Genomic DNA, 18225 nt, shown 5'->3' on the forward strand with positions numbered 1-18225 from the left:
CCCTGCTTTCTGGTGTTAAACTACGGCGTCTCTACTTCCTGAACCCTGCTCGCAGCGCCAGATGTGATAGGGTGGAGTGGAAGGGGGGTAGGCCAGGAAGCATAAATGAGACGCCAAGACAGAGGTTGCGATAACGTGACTTTTACTTAACGTACACCAGAAGCAAACACCAGAAAGTTAACACCAGAAAGTTAACACCAGAAAGTTAACACCAGAAAGTTAACACCAGAAAGTTAACACCAGAAAGTTAACACCAGAAAGCAGTGTCTGATGACACATGAAAAGAAAAGAAAACATAATATAAGTACATGGCATAACAAGTAAAACGCACCATTCATACCAATGCATCCTAACCATACATACATTCCACAATAAACCTAAACAATACAGCCAAAATCCTGCAGACACAGCATTCTCTGAAAGAGAATCCACAGTGAGTTAAACAACTCCACAACAGCTAATGTCAAGGGAAGTAACCAACATCTTCCCTTAGGCCTAAGCCTTGCATTGGAAAATGCTCTACATTAACCAACTGCATGAACCGCAACTGCAAAATAATTGTTATTATTAAGTATGTTCATCGCCATGAAGACACATCTTCATCGAGTTGAATAATAACGACAAGAATAAGAAAGATAACTCATGATACGAGTTCATTACCCAAAATATATGTCAACCATAATTCCCGTTCATCAATTGTAGGGGTTTCTGCGCCTAAATCGTAAATAGGTAGCTTTACGGGCCAATGGCACTGAGGGCTTAACTTTGGGCTTTTAACCGACTACTACTCAGACTTTACTGATCTCCAGAAATAATATGTGATAAAATGGGGAAAAATGGCAACGATACACATGGGTTACGATACACGCGCGAGTTTTATGTGCTAGACATTATTTAGCCCAGTGGAATGCTAGTACAAAATGTGTATATGTGTTTTCCCCAAACAAAGCCCATTGAACTGGCGGGAAAATGAGAACGAGTCTGCCTTACTTGATTCTTACGAGTCTTTAATTTACAAGACTCTAAAACAGCTTTAGAACAACTGGTCATCAAATATTAGAAGTTATTAACGCTCAATTTCAGCGTCAAATCATGAAAGTGATTAGAAACTGATCTAGAAAACACATCTCTCCGATAGATCAAAATGGCGTCAAAATGTACATATATGCAAACATCATAGCATCAAATGAAACATAAGAATAGAGCATAAGGAAAGAATACAGCATAAGGAATGAATAAAGCATTTAGTTACTTACAGATTCTCCTCAGTGAGCACACGCAGTGAAACGTAAACACAAGAGCACAGGTATCGGAATCTAACACCACAAGTCGACCGACACAATCGAGCAGCACACAGCTCAGTATATCACAAATCGCGTTCTCTCCTCTTGCCTAAATGCTCAGTCTTTTAAAGGCTGGTCACCGTCCGATTCCCAATAGCCAATAGGGAGGCTACCTAGTGTAAGCCAACGGGGGGTGTCGTCTTAAAATTGCCTGCCCAATGAAAGGGATCGTTACCAAGGCATGAAGCCGGGTCGGTGTCAAGCACAGGAAATATTACGCACACCGGATAAGGCTCATTATATTACAACCAGTTACAAAGAAGGGGGAGAGGGGTAAGAGACTAAAACCTCCAAGCCATGACCTGGCATCTTCTATAATGTACCCTGTCAAAAGAAATGACACCCACTTGACAAAACGCCGTCCAACGATACCCAGACAGTCCGGCGGCACATTACATAACGACCACCTAAATCTGGGATAAGAGGTTAGAAATGGATCCGGTCAAGAGTCTACCCTACGATAGTAAACACACAATCATCCTAGCGGGAGACACAACTTGGGTCAGGGGAAGATAATAGACAGGGGAGGCAACTGAGTCGGGCAGGAGATAATTACACAAAAAGACTGGATACGCCACTTGACTACATAAAGCTTAGCTTAAATAATGTCCAACAAAACCCCAGACTCTTCTGTACATTACCCATCAGCCACACAGACCTGAACTGTGAAATACAATTACTCACTAGCAATTTCTCAGGCGAGTCAAATCTTGCATTCATCAAATTTTTGCAACTAGCATTGTAAATAAGCCTACAGAGATTACAAAGTTCAATTACTGCAAACCAAATCATGAAGGCTCTTCCATGGCCTGTTGTCTCTTTCTTTTATCACAGGCTTCCAAAAACCAGTCTTGAACGGCCGTCTTCAAGGTCTTGACCTGTGGCACCCGTACAGCTTCACGGAACAGCCTCTGCATGACAAAACAAAAAATAACATGAACTTAGATCATCAAACAACTATCACTGATTTGAGAAAAGTCTCAAGTTTATTTCCTGACGCCTGTAAACTTGCTAAAAATCATACAGACACACAAACTTGCATACACACCATACGCTTTTACAACACACCAACTATACTTGAGTTAGGAAATTACAACACATTGTAATCCTTGTAGAAGAGAAGTAAAAAAAAATACCTACCCTAATATTTGTTTTAACCCTTTCGCTGCCAATCAAAACTTGGGTATGTGCATTCCTGACTGCCAGGGAATATTGGAGTTTGGGGTGTAATAATTCACAAAAAAATCTAGCTTCAAACTGGCAGTAGGTAGGTAAGTAAAACCTATGTTGTTTTTAAAGGAAATTGAACCAAGAATCTGTTTTTAGTGTCTAATCATGGAAATGATAATTAGTTTGGCTTATAATGATGTTTAAATATGAACTTTTGAAAAATCAGCCCGGCGCATCTTCCGGTGCCTGTGGATCAAACACAGGTGGCTGTTTTGCTCGCTCCAAGAAAGGATTATAATCACTGTCATCTACCTGTTTCCAACGAATTGTCCGAAAGAAGATCTCCCCCTTCCCCTGTCAGTATCCATAATCATTTGCACCGCCTGTAGCGTCAGTCCGGCTTTGTTTTTCCCTACTAGGGCCCGGTCGACAGTCACCGTTAGCCATTTTGACGAGTCGAGATTTCTCTCCCATACCCTGTCGACAAGGCCGAAAATAGCCTTCAAACGCAAAACCGCGTCACCATTTATGTTTATTCATGAGAATGAGGTATCCTACCAAGCCATTGGCTGCTATTTGTGTGTCAGCAGTGACGTAGCATTTCTGGAAAATCCCGGAACGGAGAAGACGGGTTTACCCGTCCTAAGGCGCTGCGGCTGCACAAGCGCATGACTGGTATACCCGTCATAAGGCAGCCAAGTGGTTAAAGTTACCTTTACTATGACTTTTTCTTTGAGGGCCTTCGGAAATTCATAATACATGTACTGTGACGTGCAGACGCATATGTGACGACATCATACCGTTTGCTAACATCCTTATTTCGTATGTAGTCGAAAATCCATGACACTGACAAATGAGCTCAGGAACTTGGCTTCTAGCAATTTAATGTTAAGCGTAAAAGCTTTGACAACTATCATTCACATGTGAAACATGGCAAATTTAAAATTGATTCCAAAGAACAAAATTTGAGACAGAAATAACTTGTTGTTTTGTAGACATGGATTTTATCTTCTTCCTAAAAAGACCAGGATGATTTTACAAATTATGAAAAACAACTCACTGTCGATGGCTTTTAGACGCAGCGTACACCATGGTCTCTTTCCCTGCCCTCCCCCAGAGCCCCCTGTCAGCAACCGTGTAGCCTATGGAACACCTTCGTCATCACAGCATCAGTAGTCGTCTTTAGTTCATGTCCACCAACCACACCGAGCTCATGGTCATGGATCTGAAACAAACAAAACAAGCCAACTGAATTCCAAAAATCAAATATTCAGACAGCTCTTCTTCACATACAAACAATTCAATCTGGAAGCATCATACTGTCACCTGAAACCAAAAATCAATAATCGCACTTGCTTTAAAAAAAAAGTTTTCAGAAGAGCAAATGGTGATTGAGTGTAGCATTGTCATAAAATGTAATCACACACCTCAGGTGACCTGCATCAATCATTCAATACTATCTCACAAATCTTCATTTGGAAAGCACAAACATAGTTAGAAGAGAGCGTCAACCGTGATACTATTCAGTGTGGACAATTTTTTTCTGACCCATAATCCGATGCCTACACAAAGTGAGAATCAGAACTCACAAGAAGGCACTGTTGCATGTTTGTGATTATTTGCTTGAGTGTAGCACTTGCAATTTTGAACTTGAGGAAACAGCGTAGCAATTTCTGTTACATCCCTGAAAACCTAGCAGATGGCAGCTCTGGCCACAGAGCAATATTTGCATTATTTCTCACAGATGCAATGATCACAGAAAACAAAGTGGTGCATGCATTTTCCGCACCCCACATGAGAAAAAGAGGCCCATCATTGTGCGTACCCATAAGCATAGTTTTATCATCAAAATGTGTTGGTTAAATTCACAAATGTGACCAATACGCATAAACCTTGCATGAATTCCCAGGATAATGGGAAACTGGTCATGACTGAGAACTGATGAACAGTTAAGATACACCCGTGAACCGTGATGACATCTGGCATCCTCCAAAAAGCACACACTCAAGGTAACATTTAAAGCCTAAAGAGCGTCTAACAATAACATGTCACTCTCACAAGATCTTGCTACAGTTATCTGGGGAAAATAGCACAGGCATGACTGGTCTGCTTCAACAATAGCATTCAAAGCCACCTACCAGTGATCACTCCTTCGACAGATCCATCATGTGCCTTCAACATCTTCCACACTCAACAGTAAAAAGATGAACATCGAACAGTAGCACAGGCTCCACCATGATTCTTTGGCGACCAATTACTAAATTAGTCGCATCAGGTCCATCTGCTCCTGTAGAACCTTCTCCAGCAGCAAGAACTGATGTTTATCTTGCCGCTCTGCTCTGCTCGTAGTCTTGTGTCCGCTGAATGGAAGAAAAGAAGAACAAAAAGTCATTTACATGAAGCAATACATATTTTAGACAATCTGTCGGCCTGAAAAGAAACCATCAGCACTAAAAAACAATCTGAGCAAATGTTCAAAGTAAACGTGACATCTCTATATTTTTGAATTCAGGAGAAGATGAGGAATATATATATTGCAATCAATTTTTAAAGGGGCATACAGAGTGGCATTTGATGGGGTAAAAAGATGTAGGGACTCAGCAGTTGGAGATGAAAATTTTTGTGTGTATTTACTTCAAGCAGATTTTTTTTTTTTTTTTTTAGACAGAAGAACAAACACACACTAAAAATCCTTGTTTAAAGTTGAACTGACCTTAAGTTTTCCTCCAAACACTAGAACTTTTTGTATTCATTCAAAAATATTCATCAAAAAGGTTAAATTTTAAATTCAATTTTGCAGACTTTGGATGAAAAGTTACTCTTCTCTGGCATCCCGCGGACACAGTTCACACTTTCTCATCAATGAGATGCCTGTGTTAAACATCAATAAAACTATTAAAATAAAATAAAAATTTAAATATAAAAATAAAATCGACCAACCGCCCCCACCCGATTTTTTTTCCCTTTGCTGGAAACAATACATTTGTTTCACTAAAACAGTAAAAGAGATCAGCTGAATTTGTTTGACACATCTGGTTATAACTAAAAGAATAAAACACAAAATAAGCCAAAGTCACAGAACAAAAAGACGCTGTCAGTGTCACTATCAATGACTCTGAATGAGACACTCATTGCTATCGAGCCATACCTGTTCATCTTCACCTTGCCGGGACGGAACGACAGTCTGCGTTACTGGCATCGGTGGCGGTGTTAAGGTCACTGTCCATCTCAGCTTTCTTCACCTTCAGTTCAAACAAGCAGTGAGCACCGTCATACTCAAGTCAAAGCTTTCTGAAAAAATAAATACTTGGAAGTTAAATAGGATCACATTGATTCCCAAACCTAACAGTAACAGTAACACGCAAACATCAAAACTGGAATATTAATTATTAAATATAAGCATCTCAATTTCACTAAATTAGTATATTTATTTTCTCTGTGATGTATTTTTTATTTTTATTTCAAAAAAATCTGTTTTTCAACTTTATCACTGCACACGCTGACACAGCCTCTGCCTGCCTCTCTAGTCTATGCATGCCTCGGGAACAAGGGTAATTTTTCTCTTTTCCGAGACTCAGACACAGAATATTCCACTATGACTATGAGTCTATGTCAGTATGCAAACTGAAAGTTGAACATCTGTGTCACGATCGGGTGACAGAGACCAAGAAAGCGTCACTCAGTGGAGTGCCTGTTCTGGGTCAATGTATGATAGAAAGCGCCTGTGCGTGATATTGGACACAGCAGAGTTTTTGCTGACAGTGCTCCCGAGCACGGATGTTTTGAAACGCACGAGCTTCACAGTGCAGGTTTCTGCTGTCATAGGGCTGACGGTTTTTTTCGCTGACAGCGCGCACGGGATTTTCAGGGATTGAGTTTCTCGTGTCTTTTTCCTGCTTGGGGAGGCAAAACTGTGTATAGCTGGACTGGTTTGGTGACAAGGTCAGTCACGTGTATTTGGCTAGGTGGTCTGTCAGAGACTCAAGGACGACACACTTGACACCCAGCGGCAGAAGGGGAAGGACCTAACACACAGTTACTAGAGTATGATGGTTTTTCACCGAGTATCATATTCGGCACTCTAGGGGAACTTCCACAAGTTATTCCTTTCCTCTGCCACGTATTTTGCTGAGGACAAGTCGTCACATTTCCTTCGTCGGCGATGGCTTTCGCATAAGGATTCGACAAGGGGTTCTGGACGTTTTGGGTCACTGTTGACGAACAGAGACTGTTCCAGGGAGGAGGCGGACTTTGCTTCCATTGAGAGTTACAATCATAGGCTTTTGAGGTAATAAATCATTATTTAACGCTGTTGATGAGTCTGTGTTGTGGAATGAAATACTCTCTGTTGTTCTTTCCAGGTTAGCGCATAATTTACTCTCTGTGACGCTAAAATACTAATCTGTATATGGTTTTTGCAGATAGGGAGAGAAGGACGGAAAATGGCTGTTTTGTTGTTGTAAAAAGTCAGTTTTGTGCAGGCCCACGTGCTCGATGAGATATTTAAAGATGACATGTTTTAAGGTGGTGGGTGAGGGGTAGCTGACATGTTTAGTGCACCGATGCTTTCTGTTTGCAGCCTTCCTTCGTTCGTTCGTTTCGTTCGTTCGTTACGTTCCCGTAACATCGGCACGGCTGACTCTGGCGGGAACTGTTGAGGCTACGCTAACCAGGAGACCGGCTAACCAGGAGACCGGCTAACCAGCGGACCGGCTAACCAGCGAACCGGCTAACCAGCGGACCGGCTAACCAGCGAACCGACTAACCAGCATACCGGCTAAGCAGCAGCAGCAGAGATAAAGCTAAGTGCACCATGTCGTACGCACCCCGTTGACCACCGTTGTCTTTTCGTATCTATGATTTCATTGGAGTAGTGACAACGTGGGGTGTGTGACACCTGCACGAACTAGAGCTTTTCGGACAGAACATTCGCATTTAACTATATTTACACGGGTTCAGCGTGTTCCTATAATTTTCTACATAATACTGGCATTTTGTCAGTGAACACTGGTTTTTTACGTGTTGAGAACGTAAAAGGAACATATTTTGAGTGAAGGCTCGAGGGAGGTGGAGAGTTTATACATAAACAGGCGTCTGAAACTTATACTTTTGTTGACTCTATTTAATTGTATGACTGCGAGAGTGGATCGTGGTGTGGTTAGTTAATTAGTAGTAATTAACCGGTTCATAATCACCTTAAGTGATATATTGAAACGTGACACGTGGGGGCCAAGCCGGGATTTACTCAGTTAATTTCCAACTGATAAAGACCCACCAATTAAGGAGAACTAAGAGCAGATAATCTCGTCAGTGCTCGACTTATTTTCTGCTTGGTGCTACCCTTTTTTGTATAGTTTTGATCATATACCACACCTTAAGCGATTCACATCTTGCAGGAAATGTAAATTGTAATTTGTGAGTTATTGTATGCGCTAACTGTGATTACTTCCCTTTCCTTTGTTTGTGAATCTTTGTTGTTGTACGTTCAGAGTTTTCCGTTGCAGAGAGCTGAGCGGGGTTAGCGGATTTGTTATTCGTTTTACTCAGTTTTCTCTACATTGTTGTTTCGCATTCTGTAACAGGTTACATTTCTATAGTCTTGTTTTACTTGGATTTTTCTCCATATTTTGACTTTGTTGGAATTTTGGGGGGGAAGGGTCCGAGGACTTCTGTCCTAACCAAGGCTGTGGGAGACACTCTGTTTCACCGCAAAAAGCAGCCGATAAAGTAGGCCACGGCTGTGGGAAACACTTTGTTTCACCGCAAAAAGCAGCCATAAAGTAGGCTACGCGTTTTGTTCTACACTGTTTGGATTTTTCTTCTGCATTTTCCGGTTGCTGGATTTTTGTATCCACCGCTTTCATCACCGCGTGTTCTAGCTATAGCTGCGTTAGACTTACTTTGGTAATAAAGCTTTGCTAAAACTAACCATGGCTACAGGGGGATCTCCTACGAGGAGAATAACTTTCGAGACTCCTGGGAGCGAGCAACCGACTGAGCGAGACGCACGCGTTAGAGCCCGAAGCGTTCTAAAACGCTTAGAAGTAGAACGGAAGGAAGAATTTGAGCGACTGACAAGAAAAGAAGAACGTGACCGACAGGACAAGAAAGACGAACTTGACAGACAAGAAAGGGAACGACAGGCTGAACGAGACAGACAGGAAAGGAAAGACGAACGTGACAGACAAGAACGGAAAGAGAAAGATGAACGAGACAGACAAGAAAAGAAAGAGAAAGATGAACGTGACAGACAGGAAAGGGAACGACAGGCAGAACGTGACAGACAGGACAAACAGGCCGAACGCGATCACCAGCTAGAGCTAGCTAGGCTACAGGCCGAGAAGGGTACGCTCACTCAGGCTAGCGCGCCGACGTTTGTTGCCGACCGTACGAGACTGCCGACGTTCGACGATGACAAGGACGAGCTCGACGACTTTTTACGCCGGTTTGAGCGCATTGCATCTGACCAGAAGTGGGAAGAGGCCACGTGGGCTAGCCGCCTTAGCACCTGCTTAAAGGGACGCGCATTGCAGCTCTACAACGCTTTGGAGGACGACGAGGCGAGAGACTATCAGGCACTTAAGAAGGCGTTACTCCAGCGCTTTAACCTGACTGCTGAAGCCTACAGACGACGTCTGCGTAACAGCAAGAGACTGAGCGGCGAGCTGAGTCATCAGTTTGTGGCACGCCTTAACCTCTACCTGCGGCGCTGGGTGGAGATGGCCGAAAAGGACTGGACCGTCAACGACCTTGCCGACCTCATAGTCATGGAACAACTGATGTCCAGCCTGCGACCTGAGGTGGTGACCTTCGTGCAGGAGCACCAGCCCAAGACTACTCAGGAGGCAGCCGACTGGATCAGAGTGCACGAGGACGCCCAGGCGATCTCCGGCAAATCTTCAGGCTCACGGCCAGGAAAAACGGGAAATTCGGGTTCTTCAGGACCCAAGGACGGGAAGGACGATCAGGGACACAAGGGATCGAGTTCCAGAACTGACATCCAGTGTTACTACTGCAACAAGCGGGGCCACGTGAAGAAGGACTGCCACAAGAGACAGGCTGACCAGAAGGGCGTTCACTTCGTTGGCAGTGAGGAGTTCAGGGACGTCACGAGCTCATGCACCATCCCACAACTCTGCGTTCCGTGCTCCAGGAAACATTTCCAGCCCCACTGCAACGTCTACGTTAACGGAGTGAAGGGCGAAGGTCTGCGGGACACAGGGGCAGACATGATAGTGGTTCGGGCGAGTCTAGTTCCAGCTATGGCCTACACAGGAGACAGCATCAGGGTGAGAATGGCCGAGGCATCTCACGCTTACGACTTGAACACGGCAGTGATCAAGGTCGTAACCCCGTTGTTCACGGGGACCATTGTGGCCGTCGTCATGGACGATCCTCCATGCGACCTGCTCATTGGAAACCGGGTTCAGTTTGTGGACGGCGTCACCAGGGAGGTTCCCGTTTATCGGTCTCCCGACGTCATTTCAGTGCTCACGCGGGCACAGGCGGAGCGAGAGGACAAACCTCTCAAACCCCTACCTGCTGCACGAGCTGCCCTGGGGAACGTGACCCCCGCGCTTCTCGCGAAGGCTCAGGATTCTGACCCGACCTTAGCTACTCCTCGGGAGCACGCGAAGTCGGGGAAGGTGAAGCTGAGCGGGAAGCATGGGAGGTCAAAGTTCCTCAGGGACAAGAAGTTGCTCTACCGTGAGTTCAGCAACCAAGAAGGTACATTCAAACAGGTTGTCGTGCCTCGCGAGTTTCGCGAGGGTGTCATGGCAACGGCACACGACTCGATTCTGGGAGGTCATCTTGGTACCAAGAAGACCACGGATCGTGTCTGGCGCCACTTTTACTGGCCAGGCATCTGCACGGATGTCCGACGTTTCTGTGCGTCCTGCGATAAGTGCCAGAAGGTGGTTGCCAAAGGAAGGGTGAGGAAGGTCCCCTTAGAGAAGATGCCGCTCATCGACGAACCCTTTCGTCGGGTGGCAGTGGACATCATCGGGCCCATCTTGCCTGCGTCTGAGGACGGAAACAGATACATTTTGACCATGGTGGACTACGCTACTCGATACCCAGAGGCGATCCCTCTGAAATCGATTGAAGCCACGCGAGTAGCTGAGGCTCTGGTTACTATGTGGTCCCGGCTGGGAATTCCATCAGAGGTACTCACCGACAGAGGCACGCAGTTCACGGGAGGAGTGATGGCGGAGGCAGCACGACTGCTATCACTGGAGCAGCACTTCACCACTCCTTACCATGCTCAGTGCAACGGACTGGTGGAAAGGTTCAATGGCACCTTGAAGACCATGCTGAGGAAACTAGCTCAGGAGAAACCACGCACGTGGGACAGGTACATCCCAGCATTGCTTTTTGCATACCGCGAGGTTCCTCAGGAGAGCTTGGGTTTTTCCCCATTTGAGTTGTTGTACGGCAGACAGGTACGCGGTCCCATGGCTATCCTGCGTCAAGCTTGGACGGACGAAGAAGCTGACGAGGAGGTGCAGACGACAGCGACCTACATCGTAGAACTCAGGAACAGGATTGAAGAGACCTGCAAATTGGCTCAAGAGAACCTGGGAAGAGCAGCACAGCGTTACGCGCGAGGATTCGACCGCAAGGCACGGCCGCGCAGCTTCAAGATTGGAGAACGGGTGTTGCTACTTCTACCTGTCAAACACAACAAGCTACAACTGCAGTGGCAAGGACCTTTTGAGGTGACAGCGAAAGTGGGCCAAAACGACTACAGGATCGTCATGAACGGGAAAGCACGCCTGTACCACGCCAACCTGCTGCGCGCCTACATAGAGAGGACTGCCTACGGGGAAAAGGACAAAGTGACAGAAGCAGTTGCTGTCGTGATGGACGAGACAACGGAAGAACAGGGAGGAGGACGGGTACCAGTTTGTCCGCTGGAGGCTAGTGAGGATCTCACGGACGTGCACATCTCACCTGATCTTGGGGACGACCAGCAGGCGGACCTGCAAGAGATCCTGAAGGATGCAGCACGGGTCCTTACAGACATACCACTTCAGACGCATCTAGAGGAGTTTACCTTCGACTTGCTGGAGAAACAGCCAGTGAGGACGAAGCAGTATCCCATGCCTCATGCCCAGAAGGAGGTGGTCAGGAAGGAAATCGCCGACATGACGAAGTTGGGCGTCATCGAGCCAGCGAACTCTCCCTACAGTTCACCAATTGTGCTTGTAAAGAAGAAGGATGGACGCGTCAGGTTCTGTGTTGACTACCGGAAGCTGAACAAGATTACGGCGTTTGACGCGGAACCCATGCCTGATGTGGACTACCTCTTCAGTCACTTGGCCAAGGCCAAGTACTTTTCCAAACTGGACCTCACCAAGGGATACTGGCAAATCCCAGTTGCCGAGGAAGACCGCCCAAAGACTGCATTTACCACTCCATTCGGCCAGTTCCAGTGGACAGTCATGCCTTTTGGTCTACAGAATGCAGGTGCCGTCTTCACTCGCATGATGAGGAAACTTTTGGAACCATTGAAGCGCGAGGACATCAGCAGTTTCATCGACGATGTGCTGATCGCGACAGAGACATGGACTGAACATCTCGACGCCCTGCGCGACGTGTTCGGAAGGTTGAAGGACGGAAATCTGGGAGCTAAACCGTCCAAGTGCTACTTGGGATTCCGGGAATTGTCTTTCCTGGGTCATGTTGTCGGCGAGGGATTGCTCGTTCCAGAGGACGACAAGATCCAGAAGATTCGGGAGGCGGAGCCACCGCGCACGAAGAAAGAAGTCAGGTCTTTCCTGGGCCTAGCCAGCTTCTATAGACGCTTCATCCCGCACTTTGCCGAAATCGCTCTACCACTGACCAACCTTACCAAGAAACTACAACCGACCGTTGTAGTGTGGACTGAGGAATGTAGCTCCGCATTCAACACCCTGAAGAGGCGACTCACCAGTCAGCCTATTCTCCGACTACCAGACCTGAACAAGGACTTCGTGCTGAGGACAGACGCTTCAGGGAAGGGACTTGGGGCAGTGTTGCTTCAGGAGACAGAGGGGTTTTTGCACCCTGTTTGCTTCGCCAGCCGTAAGCTGACCTCGGCCGAGGCAGCGTATGCAACGGTTGAACGCGAGTGTCTCGCCATTGTCTGGGGCATCCAGAAGTTCGAAGCGTACCTGTACGGACGACCTTTCTGTCTGGAGACGGACCATCAACCTCTGCAATATCTTCAGGTTGCAAGGTTGGCAAACGCCAGACTTATGCGCTGGGCGTTGATTCTCCAACCGTACCAATTCACGGTACGCGTCATTCCGGGCGCCAACAATGTTGGAGCTGACTTCCTCTCTCGGGCTGTAGAGGAGAACATGACTGTGAGCGAAACCGAGGTTTCGTCTTGAAGAGGGGAGGTGTGTCACGATCGGGTGACAGAGACCAAGAAAGCGTCACTCAGTGGAGTGCCTGTTCTGGGTCAATGTATGATAGAAAGCGCCTGTGCGTGATATTGGACACAGCAGAGTTTTTGCTGACAGTGCTCCCGAGCACGGATGTTTTGAAACGCACGAGCTTCACAGTGCAGGTTTCTGCTGTCATAGGGCTGACGGTTTTTTTCGCTGACAGCGCGCACGGGATTTTCAGGGATTGAGTTTCTCGTGTCTTTTTCCTGCTTGGGGAGGCAAAACTGTGTATAGCTGGACTGGTTTGGTGACAAGGTCAGTCACGTGTATTTGGCTAGGTGGTCTGTCAGAGACTCAAGGACGACACACTTGACACCCAGCGGCAGAAGGGGAAGGACCTAACACACAGTTACTAGAGTATGATGGTTTTTCACCGAGTATCATATTCGGCACTCTAGGGGAACTTCCACAAGTTATTCCTTTCCTCTGCCACGTATTTTGCTGAGGACAAGTCGTCACATTTCCTTCGTCGGCGATGGCTTTCGCATAAGGATTCGACAAGGGGTTCTGGACGTTTTGGGTCACTGTTGACGAACAGAGACTGTTCCAGGGAGGAGGCGGACTTTGCTTCCATTGAGAGTTACAATCATAGGCTTTTGAGGTAATAAATCATTATTTAACGCTGTTGATGAGTCTGTGTTGTGGAATGAAATACTCTCTGTTGTTCTTTCCAGGTTAGCGCATAATTTACTCTCTGTGACGCTAAAATACTAATCTGTATATGGTTTTTGCAGATAGGGAGAGAAGGACGGAAAATGGCTGTTTTGTTGTTGTAAAAAGTCAGTTTTGTGCAGGCCCACGTGCTCGATGAGATATTTAAAGATGACATGTTTTAAGGTGGTGGGTGAGGGGTAGCTGACATGTTTAGTGCACCGATGCTTTCTGTTTGCAGCCTTCCTTCGTTCGTTCGTTTCGTTCGTTCGTTACGTTCCCGTAACATCGGCACGGCTGACTCTGGCGGGAACTGTTGAGGCTACGCTAACCAGGAGACCGGCTAACCAGGAGACCGGCTAACCAGCGGACCGGCTAACCAGCGAACCGGCTAACCAGCGGACCGGCTAACCAGCGAACCGACTAACCAGCATACCGGCTAAGCAGCAGCAGCAGAGATAAAGCTAAGTGCACCATGTCGTACGCACCCCGTTGACCACCGTTGTCTTTTCGTATCTATGATTTCATTGGAGTAGTGACAACGTGGGGTGTGTGACACCTGCACGAACTAGAGCTTTTCGGACAGAACATTCGCATTTAACTATATTTACACGGGTTCAGCGTGTTCCTATAATTTTCTACATAATACTGGCATTTTGTCAGTGAACACTGGTTTTTTACGTGTTGAGAACGTAAAAGGAACATATTTTGAGTGAAGGCTCGAGGGAGGTGGAGAGTTTATACATAAACAGGCGTCTGAAACTTATACTTTTGTTGACTCTATTTAATTGTATGACTGCGAGAGTGGATCGTGGTGTGGTTAGTTAATTAGTAGTAATTAACCGGTTCATAATCACCTTAAGTGATATATTGAAACGTGACAAATAAAAAGATACAAATAAAAAAAAAACCAGATATATGAAGAGCCTATTAGTATTACTACTAAAGCTCCTGACAACTGCTGCCGCAATGACTCGACCAGATTAGGAACCAACCAAAGTTCACCAAGAAACAGACAATGAGACATAAAATGATAAACGAAAATTCAGTTTTTATGGTGCCGTGAGCGACCCGCGAATCGGGATTCGGATGGTATTTTCACTCTTCCACAACTCCTTAAAAACAAACCACTGCATCAATCAACTTTATGTTTTTGGAAAAGTTAGTTCATTCATCCATCTTTCAGACAAAACAAACATGAATGAATAGAACAGTGTTCTTCTAGGCGAAAAAAAAATCGAAAGTGTGAGAAATTCTCTCTGCCATCAAACTCGGAAGCCGAAGCCGCGAGCTATCAAAAATTCAAATTCCCAAATCTTTCCTTCAGTTGATCAACTTACCTATTCTTGAAAGAAGTCAATCTTCATTTCAGAGAGAAGGATAAGATTACCTTGCATCCAATAAGCAAGTCAAAAATACAAGTCAATATGAAGAAAAAGCAAAAAAACGCCGATACAATTCTATGTGGATTTGACAGACTTCTTGCCAACAGGAAGTTGGAGATTGTCTGACAGACAAGGGAAATAACTTCAATAAATTGCTCTTTTCAGTAAAGGTAACTGTCTCCCCTGAAATTGAACTTTCATAGAGATTTTCTTCCAAAGCAAAATAAAATAAAATGAAAATATGCTGAGAACAAATTTTATGTAACCACTAACATCAGCCTTTATTTTGAGTAGATAATTAGTTTCAAAGTTACTTTAGTTTACATTTTTTTGTTTAATCTGAATTTTTTAAATGTTTTTATCGTTTTGTTATGGGTGTTCATATAGATTTCAGTTATCTTTTCTGTTCATATAATATATTTATTATGCTTTGCCTAGATTTTTCCACGACATTATTTTGTGGAAAGCTGATTCCTACAACAATACCAAATCCCCATTACAATAATTATATTACATGCTAAAACAATTATAATGATAATACAAATTAAAATAATCATATTTATTTTAAGATAAAAATAATCAGGATAACAATTAAGCAAATAAATGTTGGTAATAACAAAATGATTAAATAAAAATTAAATGGGAAAACCATTACATAAAATAAAAATATTTTTATTAAACTTTTAAATGCATTTTTTTTTAACCGAAACTGTCTTAAGATAAACTGAAAAATAACGGATTGAAAGTTTTTATGCAATTTTTTTTCTAAAAAAAAAAAAAAAGAAGTTTTTGAAGAAGAATAACTATTCATAACCAAAATTTAAAAGTAAATATTTTTTAATAACATAAAATATAATAAATTATTTCATGAAGTAAATGCATAAACCCACGGTATAAAATTAGGAAAAACAAAAATTGCAATCACCTTTTCATTGAATCCATGCGTGCTAAACACTGCGTGGTGAAGTCGTTTCGAATGCGACAATCTGCGTAAAAGTTGGCGAAAAGTAACGCGCGCGAAGCGAAGGTGTCACGAGGCCGTACGCATCCCCGCATGAAAAACGCAGAAATAACGCATGCGTCACGCAGAATCATGCTGGCTGGGTTCCTCCAGCCCGCCCCGTTTCTCTGGATAACTGTTACTCCCCCCTTCCTCCAGCCCGCCCCGTTTCTCTGGATAACTGTTACTCTGTCTGAATGTCTGTCTGTTGATCTGTCTGTCGTTCTGTCTGTTAGTCTGTATGTTGGTCTGTCTGTTGGTCTGTCTGTTGGTCTGTCTGTTGGTCTGTCTGTCTACCTGTCTGTCTATCTGTCGGTCGGTCAGTCAATGTCTGTCTGTCAAGAAGGCCAAATGACAATGTGGCAACATTATGGTTGATGCTATGGCTGTCCCACACACAGACACGGTGCCCCAGTCACCAGCACCGGAGGCCAAGACAGCATCCCCCGAGTACCACAGCCCACCACAGGAAGCCAAGGCCGCGCAGCACACCACGGAAGACCCGCCCCAGTACCACGTGCCAGAAGCCGCAGACTTCACCACAGACGCTGCTGCCTCCAGCGATCAAGTCCCCAGCTACAGTGTGGAGACGGGCGGCAGCCTTACCCACTGGACCGAGTGGTCCCCCTGCTCGCGGCTCTGTGACGGCGGACAGCGCTCGCGCATCCGTGCGTGTCGCGTGGCGTATTGCTATGACAACCAATTCGAGGAGCGACCCTGCAACACCCATCCCTGTGACGTCACGGACCTTGGCAGCGGATACGACTACTACTCGGAAGAGGAATGATTGGTGATGGGCTGGCTTGACTGATTGGCTGGCTGTCTAACTTGCTGGCTGGCTGGCTGGCTGGCTGACTGACTGACTGACTGACTGACTAGGTGACTGACTGACTGACTGACTGACTGGGTGACTGACTGACTGACTGGGTGACTGACTGACTGACTGACTCACTGACTGACTGGGTGACTGACGAACAGACTGATTAACGTATAGACTAATTGACTTACTCCATTACTTACTCCATTACTTACCCACAGGCCGACTGAATCATAGACTAAGGCCAAATACAAATTTATGTTGGTTTAGGGTAACGCGACCGACCCTATTTTTTCCCGCCGACCCTAAAACATTTTTTTCATTTCTCAAAAAACAACTGTTGGCACATTGTACGAACCACACCGAGACTAAGGGAAGTAACCTCTTTTTAAATCAACTAAATCTAAAAGAAAGAAGAAAAAAAGCCGACCTACCGACCCTATCTTTTTTGGTCACGTTATACCCTAAACCAACATATATATTTTGGTTTGGCCTAATTTAATATCTCACTCGTTCACTTACTCGTTCACTCACTCACTCGCTCGCAGGTTTCATGACTAACTGACTGAGGTGTCTGAACTCGCTTATTTATTAGCATCGAATGTTGACCGGCCTACTACTGACTCTTATTCTAAACTGAAAGACCGACTTGAAAACTGACTGACCAAACCGATTGACTGACGGAACTGGTTTGACTGACTGAACGGGGTGACTGACTGAACTGGCTGACTGACTGAACTGGCTGACTGACTGACTGAACTGGCTGACTGACTGACGGAATGGTTGACTGACAGAACTGGTTGACTTGACCAGGGACCTATAGGACTATGACTTGACTGAACTGGCTGACTGACTGACTGAACTGGCTGACTGACGGAATGGTTGACTGACAGAACTGGTTGACTGACTGAACTGGCTGACTGACTGACTGACTGACTGAACTGGCTGACTGACTGAACTGGCTGACTGACTGACTGACTGAACTGGTTGACTGACTGACGGAATGGTTGACTGACAGAACTGGTTGACTTGACTAAACTGGCTGACTGACTGACTGAACTGGCTGACTGACTGACTGAACTGGCTGACTGACTGAACTGGCTGACTGACTGTCCTGAGGAGGACGTGAATGACTAAATGGCGCACGATGGCGCGGATGTAACTGAGTACTTGACCTGTGATCGGAAGCAGACAGCCAATGTTCCAAAACCAAGGACCTTAAAGAGAACACCAAAAAGCACAATACAAAGCAATGTAAAATAAAATAATTTTATTGTGTTGTCATCATTAACCTTTTTTGTTCGGTTTTTTTGGAACGATGGTTGTGTGTGTGTGTGTGTGTGTGTGTGTGTGTGTGTGTGTGTGTGTGTGTGTGTGTGTGTGTGTGTGTGTGTGTGTGTGTGTGTGTGTGTGTGTGTGTGTG

At 45.2% G+C, this 18225-nt stretch overlaps 1 protein-coding gene and 1 long non-coding RNA gene across 2 annotated transcripts in view; one reads left to right on the forward strand and one right to left on the reverse strand.

Annotated features, from left to right (window-relative positions):
- The window catches only part of LOC138953365 (blastula protease 10-like), a 45912-nt gene extending 28358 nt beyond the window's left edge, over positions 1-17554 (forward strand). Inside the window, exon 12 of the mRNA XM_070325164.1 lies at positions 16387-17554. Coding sequence (XP_070181265.1) covers positions 16387-16772 — 386 coding nt within the window. The 3' untranslated portion in view covers positions 16773-17554. The remainder of the gene's footprint in view (positions 1-16386) is intronic.
- LOC138952142 (uncharacterized) lies at positions 1939-6144 on the reverse strand. The gene is made up of 4 exons (XR_011451310.1): positions 5662-6144; positions 4652-4873; positions 3574-3738; positions 1939-2254 (listed from the first exon to the last, which is right to left on the reverse strand). It is a non-coding gene; the product is annotated as an uncharacterized lncRNA (long non-coding RNA).
- Positions 17555-18225: the final 671 nt, after the last annotated feature.

The sequence above is a fragment of the Littorina saxatilis genome, linkage group LG17 (assembly GCF_037325665.1).
Source record: "Littorina saxatilis isolate snail1 linkage group LG17, US_GU_Lsax_2.0, whole genome shotgun sequence".
NCBI classification, from domain to species: Eukaryota; Metazoa; Mollusca; class Gastropoda; order Littorinimorpha; family Littorinidae; genus Littorina; species Littorina saxatilis.